At 34.3% G+C, this 13,726-nt stretch overlaps 1 protein-coding gene across 2 annotated transcripts in view; it reads right to left on the minus strand.

Moving 5' to 3' along the window:
- CNTN1 (contactin 1) overlaps nucleotides 1-13,726 on the minus strand; it is a 364,639-nt gene that overhangs the window by 166,180 nt on the left and 184,733 nt on the right. For both annotated transcript variants that reach the window (XM_081587322.1, XM_081587323.1), the window contains exons 2-3: nucleotides 7,405-7,543; nucleotides 5,969-6,001 (exon numbers count right to left, since the gene is read on the minus strand). In XM_081587322.1, coding sequence (XP_081443448.1) covers nucleotides 5,969-6,001; nucleotides 7,405-7,465 — 94 coding nt within the window. In that variant the 5' untranslated portion in view covers nucleotides 7,466-7,543. The remainder of the gene's footprint in view (nucleotides 1-5,968; nucleotides 6,002-7,404; nucleotides 7,544-13,726) is intronic.

A 13,726-nucleotide genomic window follows, 5' to 3' on the forward strand; every position in this document is an offset into this window, starting at 1 on the left:
CCTTAATAACAAGACCTTCATTTATATGTAGGTTCTAGACTTTCTGATCTCAGAAAGAAATAGCCTTGGGATTATCTATGACAAAAAAAGGCTTCCTGGGTAGCTCAGCTGGTAAAGAATCCACCTGCAATGCAGGAGACCCCAGTTCAATTCCTGGGTTGGTAAGTTCCCCTGCAGAAGGCTACCCCCACTCCAGTGTTCTTGGGCTTCTCTGGTGGCTCAGATAGTCAAGAATCCACTCACAGTGAGGGAGACCTGGGTTTGATCCCTGGGTTGGGAAGATCTCCTGGAGCAGGGCATGGCAACCCACTCGAGTATTCTTGCCTGGAGAGTCCCCATGGACAGAGGAGCCTGGTGGGCTACAGTCCATGGGGTTGCAAAGAGTTTGACACGACTGAGCGACTAAGCACATATCTATGACATAAGTCATGTGATATTTCTTCTCCCACTTGAACAATCTCATGAGCTCTTCTTTGCATCTCTGTCAATTGCCCAACTTTACTAACTGGAGAAATTTTGTAACCCTGCTGCTTTGGAGCTTCTGAAGTTTCTTTCCAATTCACACAAAAATGCTTAAAAAGATGAGCAGTGAAGTTCAATTTTATTAACATATTTTGATTCTCTTCTTGAAGGTAAGATGAATACTATTCTCACTTTAGCCCTTGATGAATAATGAATAGAGTGACAGTTTTGAGCAATTTTTAAAAAATTTAAGCAGACTATTCAGAATATTAAAATCAATACATTTTAGGGGAGTTTAAGCTCATGAATATCTTCTAAATACATTGTATTTATACACAAACTTGATGATTATGGCATTACTATCATTATCAACAGAAAAGATCATCAAATTTAAAGAGGAATGAATGTTTGGTGCAATTATAAAACTTAAACAGAAGTCCACTTATCTACACTGGATTAGATCTTGAGTTTCCACTTGTTACATTAGAGATAACATAAGAATTTTGAATGGCCTTCTGTGAGGCTACAGTTTAATGAACTAGAGGTTTTGGTTGTCCTTAATTCAGTCAATGACTTGATTCAGACCTTGCATATGGTGAAGAATTTTGAGACATAATTTCAAAAGCATGATCCGTAAAAGAAAAAAAAATGATAAGCTGGACTTAATTCAACTTTAAAAGTTCTGTTCTGTGAAAGACACTGTTAATAGAATTTTAGGTCTTCAAGATTGGAGATTTTCTTTAGTTAGGTCCATTCCAACACACACTGGAGAATTTTAGAAAAAGCAGCAAATTGGAAATATTTTCCACTAATTAAATATGTACTTCACTTAATAATTGTGATCACATACAATTTTACAAAATTTGAATTCATCTCAATAGCTGCACCAGAGAAGGCAATGGCACCCCACTCCAGTACTCTTGCCTGGAAAATCCCATGGACGGAGGAGCCTGGTAGGCTACAGTCCATGGGGTCACGAAGAGTCGGACACAACTGAGAGACTTCACTTTCTCTTTTCACTTTCATGCATTGGAGAAGGAAATGGCAACCCACTCCAGTGTTCTTGCCTGGAGAATCCCAAGGACAGGGGAGCCTGGTGGGCTGCCATCTATGGGGCCACACAGATTCGGACACGACTGAAGCGACTTAGCAGCAGCAGCAGCAATAGGTGCGCAGTTGTATTAATTAAAGATTCTTTAACAGTATTGTTTTTCCAATGTAGAAATAACTAATCCTGGCTTGTCTAGAATCTGCTTCTAAAGCGACCTTTGGTAGTGTCATTATCTTCTGTATTGCAGGTCAATTCTTCACCATCTAAGCCACCAGGGAAGCCTGATAGGGATTATAACAGTCCTGAATTCTCAATTTAATTAATAATTTATTAATTTTCTTAAAACAACTAGTTTTATCACTTTGAAATAGTCTAGTTTTGTTCATTCCTAATTGCCTTATTTCAAGTATTGTATGGTGCCTTGAAATACAAAGACAGCTGCACATAAATATACATCTATGTGGAGGTAGAGGTTAGTTGCACACTTGCATATCTTCATAAAATGCCTGGTTTTAAATGGTTTTTTTTTGATAGCATATCTTTTGATTTGAGGTATGTGACTCTGAGATAAAAATTCATCCTCTTTTAGAAAACTGAACATATGTTTATGGTTTCTTCATCATGATCATAAGGCTTATTTTTTTTTTCTGGAAAAGATACCAGCAATGGCAATTTCCATTGCTGAAATTAATGGAATGTTACATGTTAATAATGATCAGACTATATCTATTGATCGGCAATCCCTCTACTGATTGAAGTAAAGATAAAACACTTTGGGGGTGAGTTGGGTTGAAGTTTACAGGCCAAATTGAATATTATCAGTGCCCCATGCTATTTTATTCTCAACAAGTGCTTTTCCAAAATTATATGCAGATATTTCCAAGTACTCCATTTCCATTTGCCCTTTACAGGAAGAGACAATGAATCATTTAAGTGATAAAATATGAAACTAATTTCCAGTAAAACACTGAATTTTTCTATTTTGACAAAATATTATATGTAAGATATTTCCTTTTGCCCATTTTAAGAACAAAAGCAGAATATGACACACTTAATATCACATTAGTGTTTCTAGTTAGTATTATTTTATAAATGTTATTTATAAAATGTTAGTTAACATATATTTATAAATTTTATAAATATTTCTTGCTTTTATAATATTTTCAAGCCTGAATAAATTCATGTATTTCACTAGGTGTTTTGCCAATTACAATATTCATTTTATTTTGGGGACATATTTGGGCTCTTGGGAGACAAATTACTCATCACTGGCTTTGAATTGCTTTGGTATGCTGTGTTAACTTCTGAATGTAAGCTTCATAACCCCCTTGAAGACTATCCAAGCTCATTGCTCTGTTAGTTGAGCTAGGGTGCTAAGATCAAGGAAAAAGAACTTTCAGGGGTAATGCAACACAAGGTTCAGCAAAGGATCCATTAATACAAGCATTATAATCTCTGTTAACAAAAATTAAGCTATCCATTGCTTTTTTTCTAGGGCAATGGAAATAATTAGATGACAATTTATCATGCTTTGGAAGTATTATGAAGTTAAAGGGTACATAAACAAATGGATAATATGTTAACAAGATAAGGTTGTTTTAAAAACATATGCTCTTTTTTTGTGCTAGATATAGTCTTCTAAAAAGAAGCACACAGTTATATAGATAACTTCTCAAGCTAGTTGAAAAAATTACTTCAAATCGTTCTTTGATTTACCAATACAAATTTATTTTCTACCATGTAGTGGTCATCTATTGCAGAAGTAAGTTCATTTCTTAAATTTGATCGAGAAGATTAACAGAAAGGCAAAAAATGCTGCTTTTTTTTCAGTAGCATTCTCAGTCTCACAGTTAATGTAGTCCAGTTAGTTGTATGATCTTAAATGCAACACTTCACTTCTTTCCATGTAGAGACGATCCACTGTAACCTTCCTACCCTATTTTATCTCTGGAAATTGAAAGTATAATTACAATTTGTGCTTGAGAGTTATTTTTATTCATTTTATATTCAATGAAAGAAATCCTATTTCTCATTCTGTAATATGTCATCTTAATCTGTTAGTTTTCAAACATAATTTTACATAAGTATGTTTTAATGAGAGTCTCAGGAAGAAAGCAATGAGAACAAAATTTTAGCAGAGTCTAATATTTGAATTTTTACAGTATTTACAATACTCAGTGGCTATGGGCTGGGGAGTGTTGTAAGCCCTCTCGAAATACAGTAAATTCTCCAAAAGAGACAATATTTAAATTGGCTCAAAGCATTATTATTATCTCCATTGTCAATTATTCCTCACTGATAAGAGAACAAGGACATTTAGGGCTTAGCCTTTGAATACTCTGGTTCGCCAGTTCTTTAGTCTCATGGGTAATAGGTAACAGTGCAGCAATATATCATAACTAAAATATAACAAGTTGGTCTTGAGAATGTATAGGAATCCAATTATTAGAAGGAAAATTAAGATCAGGTTATCAGAATGTTTAAGTCGACTAAATTTTCCTTGCATGATTTTATTTGCCTAAGAAGAGCCTTTCACGTTTATTAACGACAACCACAACCTCAAAGCTCTAGACACTGTATTTTGCATAACAATCTGGGTGTCTGTTCATACCTACCTTATGTCTGCCTGTGTATGCTGCCATAAGCCAAGGAATGTTTGGGATGTGTGTGTGTGTGTTAGTTGCTCAGTTGTGTCCGACTGTTTGTGACCCCATGGACTGTAGCCCACCAGGCTTCTCTGTCCATGGAGCTCTCCAGACAAGAATATTGGAGTGAGTTTCCATTCCCTTCTCCAAGGAATCTTCGTGATCTGGGTCTCATGCATTGTAGGCAGATTCTTTACCATCTGAGCCACAAAGGAAGCCCAGTGTTTGGGGTACCAGAAGCTGAAAGATGAAAGGAAAGAGCTTTCCCATACAGGTTTCAATAGAAACCTGACTCTGGTATCCCCTTGCTTTGGGACGTCTCATCTCCAGAATGTGAGACAATAAATTTCTGTTCTAAGCCACCCAGTTGGTGGCTTTATTATAGCTATAGCAGTCCTAGGAAACTAATACTCCATGCTACAGTCCATGGGGTTGCAAAGAATCAGACATGAATGAGGGACTGAACAAAAACAATACACATAATAATAAACTGTTGAAGTTTAATGAACTAGCCTTTCTCAAATTTATTTGACAACGAAGTCCTACTAACATCCTGCAGAACAAGTGTTCTTTAAATTAGTGACCTAACAGAGTCCATATTTACCTACTTCTGTACTTTATTTGTTCTACTTCCTCTAAGAATTATCTTCATTTCTAAAATAATTGAAATACTTCCAGTTTCCCTTGCCTACCAGCTCCATCATTAAAAATTTATTAATTCCTCAAAGTAATTATTTTAAAGAGCCTATCATAATTCTCTTATGAATTTGTTATCCACTTACTTTTATTATTCCTTATTATATGTAAGGTTCTTGAAATCAAGGAGCATATCTCACTGATCTTTATATAGCCTATACTCACACTATATAGGCTAACTCACAAGAAGGAAACAGAAATAGCTTTGATATGCTTCTTGCTGAGACTTTCCTTTTTATAAATCCCCTATCGATGGAGATTCTGACTCACTCTGGCATGAAAATCTTGCTTTGGCATGGAAGCAATAGCATTGATCACTCAGTGATTCTTCCTAATTACTCATTCTCCTACCACTATGCTGTGGCTTTCAATGATTACCAGTTTTACCATGTTTATTGAGCACCTGCTATGTAGGTCACTGTGCTGTAAGTTATCATCACATTATTTTTTTAGTGTTCACAAGAATCCTGTGATTTTTACGTATTGGGAACATAAGTCTCATAGAAATTGAATAATTTGCACAAGATCACATAGTGAATAGCAGGTTGAATATGTAAATCCAGGCTGATCTTACTCAAGACTCTATTTTTTCCAGTCAATATTTCTAGCAAGAACTATTCAGTGGTTGAAATATAATCTAAACTATCAGGATTGCTAATTATATTTAATGAAGGATAAACAATAAATTTTTCATTATCTGGATTTCTAATTAAACTGAATCTTAAGGTTCCAAGCTTATTAACTTTAATTCTCCTTCTTGTAGCAAAGCAGAAGGCTTTCAAAACAAGCTAGAATTTTACAATATTAAAAATATTGCTGCAAAATTAAATACCATAGGACTATTACAAAACATGAAGGAAAAATACAGGTTGCATTGAATATATTCTATCTACTACAGTCCTCCACTTGGATATCTGCTTGTGGTGTATCTATTCATTTATTTTGGTAATCAAATAAGTTTCATGAAGACCTCAGATAAAACATCTACAAAATTTCCAAGTGCTCTAATTACAACCACTTGCTATAAGTTTGAAAACTTAACAGCTTAATGTAGGGATGAAATATGGTTTATATGAAGAAATCTATTTAAAAAGTTACCCTTTCATCAACTTACCTCCATGACCATACCTTCTGTGCCACGTAAACTCTAAAAAGAAAAAAGGAAAAAAAAAAACCAAAAAACAGAAAAAAATTAATCCCAAAGCTGCTCTTCAAGTTTTGATTTCAAATGTTACTCAAATAATGGAGATATTAGTTAATGAAATTAGATTATCAGCTCTTCACCATTAAGGCTGAAGTATGACCATATTTTTGGAAATACTTATTTCTTATCTTTGCATTTTTATAATTACAGCACCAAAATTTATGGTTGAAAGAATTGGCATGAATTTTCAGTACTAATAAGAATATCTTTGCTTTATTTTATTCATAAAGGTAGATAGCAATAATAACCTTAACACAAATTTTTCTTTATTATATCTAAATGATATATATACATATATGCAAATAGGTCTATATGTATGTGTGTATGTATAATTACTGTTTATATCATTAAAATTCTGAAGTACTGATAATAAAATTATTACTTTTTTTATTCTGAAGTCATCATAATAAAAATTGCTCCCCAAAGTAAAATAGCATTTTTATTTCCATAATAATAATTAAGAAATACAATAGGATGCCCATCAAGTTCATTATTAAAGCAATCAAGGGAGGTTTGTAAATGAGAATATGAGATTCATCTATGTCTTGAACTTAATAGCAACTCAACAAGTGCTGAATTAAGGTAATTGAGACAGAGGTATCAGAAAATATTGTTAGAAAACACATTGCTTCAGATAAAAATACAATGTACCTTTAGAAAATATTTTTGAATCTTTCACACTTATCTTTGAAAGATAGAAATATAATGCTTCTTTATCCTAAAACTACAGTATACTTAAAACTGCATTGTTATTCTTAAGTCCTTGAATACACTGTAGATTATTTTTGAATTGTTTTTCAAAAGATTGACCAGCCAATAATAAAAATTAAATTATATTCACTTATACAAAATAAAGGTAACAAAATCTTAAAACCCATTATTTTCTAATTAATTTACCATACGTTACTTTTATGTAAACTAATGAGGTTAAGTCGATTTTAACTCTATAGTGAACATACTATATAATGGTGTGTTGTTGCATAACTTTTCTCCCACCACCTTAAATGGTTTCAAGTTGACAATGACAACAGTAGGACAATTTACTCTGTAGGAATTGACAAATGCTACAGCAGGGATATTTTTCCCCTCCCAGATATTCAGATTTTAAACATTTACCAACATATCACTATATAAGGTTGATTGACTAAATCTTATGGAATTTTAATTGAAACTAAAAAGAAAAAAGGACAAAAGTGTCAGCCTTAATATATATGCATTTATTTGCCTGACTCAGATGGCAAAAGAAAATATTAATTCTGAACTTTATACACCAGATTCAATATAGTGAAAAGAATATCAATTACATTGACATAAATTGTGGAAGTTATATATGGGGTATTTCTTACCTGATAGACAAGTTTTAAAAGATATTATTACAAGGAGACTGAACAGCAACCACATTTTCATCTTGTGTTCAGTAGAATTAAGGTTCAAATTTCAAAAAAAAAATCTTTAACTTTATGGCAGTTGGATAATATTAAACACCTGCATAGAGAGAAGAGAAGAGAAAAGAGGAAAGATAAGAAAAAGGAAAGAAAGGGAATGGAAAATATCCATCATTTGGAGTCAACAATATTATCAATTCTATTTTATTTTATGTTTCTTGTTTGTAGAATAAGTTTTTGTTTATTTAAATACATTTGTAAACATCATATTGTAATGAAAAGAGTAGATTCAGTATCAAGGGCTTTAGCTTCTTCCCAGTACTGACATTGTAAGAAACATGAGCAAGTCACTCAATTGACATTTTTTAAAGTTTTTAATAATTGAGTATAGTAACATCTTTTTACAAATAGCAGAGTTGTGAACATTTCAATGTCAACTGTTTTACCTGAAGATTAAATTTACTTGAAGTGCTGGTAGAAAGATTTAGTAAAATATATATTTGTATAAGGGTTTCCCTAGTGGCTCCGGAGAAGGCAATGGCACCCCACTCCAGTACTCTTGCCTGGAAAATCCCATGGACAGAGGAGCCTGGTGGGCTGCAGTCCATGGGGTTGCTGCGAGTCGGACACAACTGAGCGACTTCACTTTCACTTTCCACTTTTGTGCATTGGAGAAGGAAATGGCAACCCACTCCAGTGTTCTTGCCTGGAGAATCCCAGGGACGGCGGAGCCTGGTGGGCTGCCCTCTATGGGGTCGCACAGAGTTGGGCACGACTGAAGCGACTTAGCAGCAGCAGCAACAGTGGCTCAGCAGTAAAAGAATCCCCCTGTAATGCAGGAAACCTGGATTCGATCCCTAGGTAGGGAAGATTCCCTGGCAAAGGAAGTGGCAAACCACTCCAAGATTCTTGCCTGGAAAATCCCATGGACAGAGGAGCCTGACAGGCTACAGTTCACAGGGTCTCAAGAGTTGGATAGGACTTAGAAACTAAATCATCACCACAACAATATTTGTGTCAGAATTTTGTAAATGCATAGACACTATACAAGAGTTATATGTTGTTATTGCCTGTTGGTAGTTTATGGAAAATTTTTGCCAGAAAAGCTATATTTTTAAATGTTAACATATATTGATTAATAACGTTTATGCCCTTTCCCTGCTTTCACTTCTTTCCTTTATTTATTCAACAAATATAAATAATTGTTCCTTATAAGAGAGAAGCTAGGTTTTGTGTGGCAAAATCTTTAAAATTTGGAGAGCCATCTTTAAAGATAAGAAGACAAAATTACTAATATAAACTAAGCTTCAGAGACTTCCCTGGTAGTCCAATGTTTAAGAATCCACCTTGCAATTCAGGGGACACAGGATCAATCCCTGGTCGGGGAACTAAGATCACACATACCATGGAGCAAATAAGCCCACGTGCCATAACTACTGAGCCCACTCACCACAACTAGAGAGTCTATGAGCTGCAATGAAAGATTCTGCTCTACGCATGGAAGATCCCACATGTAGCAACTAAGATGCACCACTGCCAAATAGAAAAAATACTAATAAATAAATAAACTACGCTACAAAACTATGCATCCGTCTAAGTAAAATATCTTGCTTTTATAAATTCTGTAAAAACTTCTGACCACATGATTATATTGGTTTCAAGGCACTGAAATAGCTTCATTTTAGTGAGGGGATCTTTGACTTAAGCCTCATCATCATCTTTGTAGATCTGTGACCAAGCATGCAGATAAAAGAATCAAAAAGAAAGACATAGTCTGGTTGCCTTCAAAAAGTTCACAGATTGACAGGAATGCTTATGTGTACACAGGTCAGTGCAATGAGAGACTTGTTTAGATCTACATACCATTAAACTTGAAAGCATGTTAATCATTTTATTAAAAACACTGCAAAATATGTTTCAGATGGACCTGGTGGTGGCAGTATAACAAATTTTCAATTATTCCAGGGCATTAGAAAGAGAATTCTTCAACTGAGACACAATAGGCTCTTCAATTTGAAAACACATGAAATCATATTTTGAAAGAATATGTAAGAAATAGAATATAAGAATCTCATGACATAGAATTGAATGTAAAATATAAATTAGAGCATGAAAGCAATTCTGAAAATACCTAATGTTATCATTATCAATATATAAATATATTTAAATGCTATCTACAGCAGCCAAAATAAAATGGTACTGATTTCTTGCATCATAATGACATGTAGAGTACTACTTATTTTTTTATATATGATGGACTTTAAGACCATATTTACCCCCTTTAATTAGCCAGAATTCCAGCATTTTCTAAGACTGGTAAAAATATTTACTGTTACTACATGGACCAGGAAAAATATTTTTCCCTTTTGGTGAATAGGTTACTTTTCAGTGAAAAATCATTTATTTCTTGAAAAAAATGAGTTGAATTCTTAGCTCAAACATAGTAAAAATGGGTCAGTGAAGCAACAGGAAATTTTTTAAATATCTTTGCAAGAGGAAAAATATTCAACCGATAATTTTTAAATACCAAGATTGATTTATGACCAATTTATTTCTCTTGGACATTGGTAAGAAGATGAGAACTACACAAACGTATAGATTGTATTAAGTCTAGACTTTTAAATTTAAATTTTATTTTGTTTCTTTTACTAAACAGAACTGATTAGAAAGAAAAAGAAACAGGTAAATAAAGGTGAAGAATAAAGATAAGTTCCTTCAGGAGGCAGGGGAATCAGTTAAATGATCTATAGAAGAATTCAGCTTTTTATATTGTTATAATTAATATTCAAATATAAACCTAAATTAAAAAATTTGAAACCTGTACACAATATTTATACCTCTTAAAGTTTGTCTCCAAAAATATACATTTCAGCATTTTCTTGGCCCATTGGTTTCTAATTCTTTTCAATGAGTTATACACACTAATTAAGATGAATTCCTTTAATGAGGAGGAAGGGAGAAAGGCAAACATAAACTACGCCAAAACTGTTGTGTCAATCAAATGGTTCTTTTTGTAAAGATCAACTTAGATAATATATTTGCAAACATTTTGCAAATTACAAAGCATGTGCAGTTTAATGTTTCAGTGATTACTGGATTTTAAATAGTTCAAATTTATCAATTAATAAACCTAAATTGATAATAAATAATCCTAAATAATAACTCTACATACTAATAATATTCAACTTGAGAGCAAGGGATGCTGCTGCATTTTTTGTATTGACTGTAGAGGAAGCAGTACTGACCAGAGAGAAAAAGAATCAGGTAAAATTAAAGAATAATTACTCTGAAGAGTATCCTTCAGATTATTAATTTTGACAAATTATGTGAGTGAGATCTTGGTCTGTTTACCTCATTAACTATATAGAGAATCTGGGAAAGAATGAGGGCGGGTCTAAAGGAAGATTAACTATGAGTGAGCGATTTCAAGAAACTAAAATTATGATACAGAAGAATTTTCTAGGTCAAGGATATTATTTTACATTTCCTTCTTAGATAACATCCACAGCATATGGGAACCTGAGGTAAGGCATAGTCAAAGGAAATTCAGGAAAGTCAGCCAGATCTTGTCTGAAACTTGGCTCAACCACTCTTTAGCTTGTAACTTTAGGAAAATTACTCAAGTTCTGACTCATATACAAAATATGAAAAAAATGTGCATTTCATAGAACTCTTGCAAGTGTCACATAAGATTATGCATGTGAAATGCTTCCTGTGAAAGTAGTAAATAAATATTAATTATTATTCTGCTAGGCCTTAGGGCCCATCGGGCTACAAGAGACAATGACATGTTACTTGTTCATTGTTGTGTCTCTAATGCCTGGCACAGAGAAGTCATTTGATATATATCTATTGAAGAAATGAGTGGACCATTCCATAACTGTATTTCAAAACACTTGCCACAAACAAATTAAAATTTAACTTTAGTTCCTTCAAATAAGCATAGAATACTTACAATAAAGTAATAAAGAGTATTTCTTACTGGGGCTCTGGTCTCCGTTATGGATTATTGCTCCTTATATATACACCCTAGAAGAGGATAGTCTAAGTAGCAATATTTTAAAGCATTTTTAATATGCATTTTATTGAGTGTTATTGAAAGACTGTCTTCCAATTTCAATATTTTCATTCTCATCAGAAGGAGACATTTTTCATTATCTTGAGGCAAACTATCTTTTCCTTCACTCCAAAATATTGCCTATTTCAATAGGACAGTGAGTGATTATACTGGCAGCATGTATTTTATTTTATTTAATGGATTTCTTTCTGTTTCAGTATAAAAGCATCTCTCACATCATTTTCTGCTACTGATTTGTTCTGTTGTGTCACCAGTCATCTCATCACTTGTGACTCCTGATGCCATCCTCTCAGAATGCAGCAGAGGAGAGTGGGGCAAGGCTGAGCCCATGCTTGCTAGTGCAGAAGAAATAGCTCTTCTAAGTTCTCCCTTGAGGACCTACCACTCAGTAATCCACAGCCAGCTCCCAGCCCCCACTGGCCTGAAAGTGTTGTAGCAAGTGAGGTGGCATAAGAAGAAAACAGCTCAAAGATGTGCCAATAAAAGAAGTAGACCTTTTCTTCTCAATATCCAAAAGAACAGAATGACCAGAACCTGGGGATGCGTTCCTGTCCACACGCCATGCTGTGCTAGAAAACAGCTCGCTGGCTTCTCCTACTCACCCCTAGGCCTTTTCACCAGGTACTGCAGATGGCTCATCTCACAACTTAACCACAGCTCTATAGGTGTCTAGTGACTGGTGTTTCCCTAACATGTATTGGTGCTATAGTATTCTCCAAACAATTCAACATCCTTTACTAAGACACTTACTTATGTATTTAAACAACTACAATGACAAAAATGTAACAAGGCAACACAGGGTGACTCTCTGTCTCCTTCCTTCACGCTCTCTTCTGTTTTCCCACGCTTCTCTTTTCCCCATCTCTCTCTCTTTACTTTAGATGATGCTATGGTTCTCCTTTGAGAAATCTGGTCCATATCTATGCATGCATTTTTCTGCTAGACAGACATCATCTAGTTCTTGTCTTGTTTTGTTCTGTCATGAGATATTCCATATAAATTATTTTAAAAATCTTCAACTATAAATTAGCACACATTTAGCCACTAACAATTATTCACAAAGTATTTAGTTTTGCTATATAATCAGAGTTTGCTCCAACAATACCAATAAATCTAATATTTCCTTGAACTGGTGCTTATACAAGCATTTACACTGAAAGAGAACAAAATTTAGAAATATGGATAAAACATTAATATCTATTAACAAATGGTGGCATCTCTTTTAGAGAGAAAAAAGATTTGGCAGGATTTCAGGAATCTATTCTGATTGATCCTCAACACAGCTCATAAAAGGTCATGTTAAAAATATTTAACCTAAAATTTTACTTATGATACGCATCACTCTGCTCTGGTTCTAAGGAACATTTGCTATGAATTTAAGTTTCCAGAAAATAGAGGAAACTTGTTTGTGCTGAACTCAGATTATCCTAGGTGAAAAGACATCAATATCTCTTATTCCACATTTTAAAATCAGGGAACATTTTGTCCTCAGACTCAATCTGAAAATCTGCCTCTGCTGCACCCATCACTTAACCTTCCTGAGGTGTCAGTTACCCAGTCTGTAGAATGGAAATTCAAGTTCATTCTTCAGAAGATTATTGTGAGGACTAAATTATGCATGGGGCTTCCCAGGTGGCAGAGTGGTAAACAATCCACCTACCAATGCTGCAGACTCAAGAGACGTGGGTTCAATCTTTGGGTCAGAAAGATTCCCTGGAGAAGGAAATGGCAACCCACTCCAGTATTCTTGCCTGGAAAATTCCGTGGACAGAGAACCCTGGTGGGCTACAGTCCATGGGGTCACAAAGAGTCATAGATGACTGGGTACACACACACAAATTATGCATGCATATAGATATGCATCTGTGTGTGTAAGTAAAAGCCTTTTGACATAGGTACATTGTTGTTCAGTCACTCAGTCCTGTGACATGTGTACATAATAGAAGTCAAAACACTGAAGTGAAATTAACTAAAAATCTCCAGAAAGAAAGTCAGTATTTTTGTTTTGTTTTGTTTTGCTTTTTGGCTGTGTGGCATGTGGGATATCATAGTTCCCTGACCAGGGGTGGAATCCATGCCTGCTGCAGTGAAAGTGTGGAGACTTAACCACTGGGCCACCAGGGAAGACTCAAATTAGTTTTGAATGTAAAAAATGTGAATGTTTTAGAAAAGGGATATTATATATTTTAAAAGTCTTATCCCTCA

The sequence above is a fragment of the Giraffa tippelskirchi genome, chromosome 4 (assembly GCF_054371585.1).
Source record: "Giraffa tippelskirchi isolate mGirTip1 chromosome 4, T2T-mGirTip1v1.2.pri, whole genome shotgun sequence".
Classification (NCBI taxonomy): domain Eukaryota; kingdom Metazoa; phylum Chordata; class Mammalia; order Artiodactyla; family Giraffidae; genus Giraffa; species Giraffa tippelskirchi.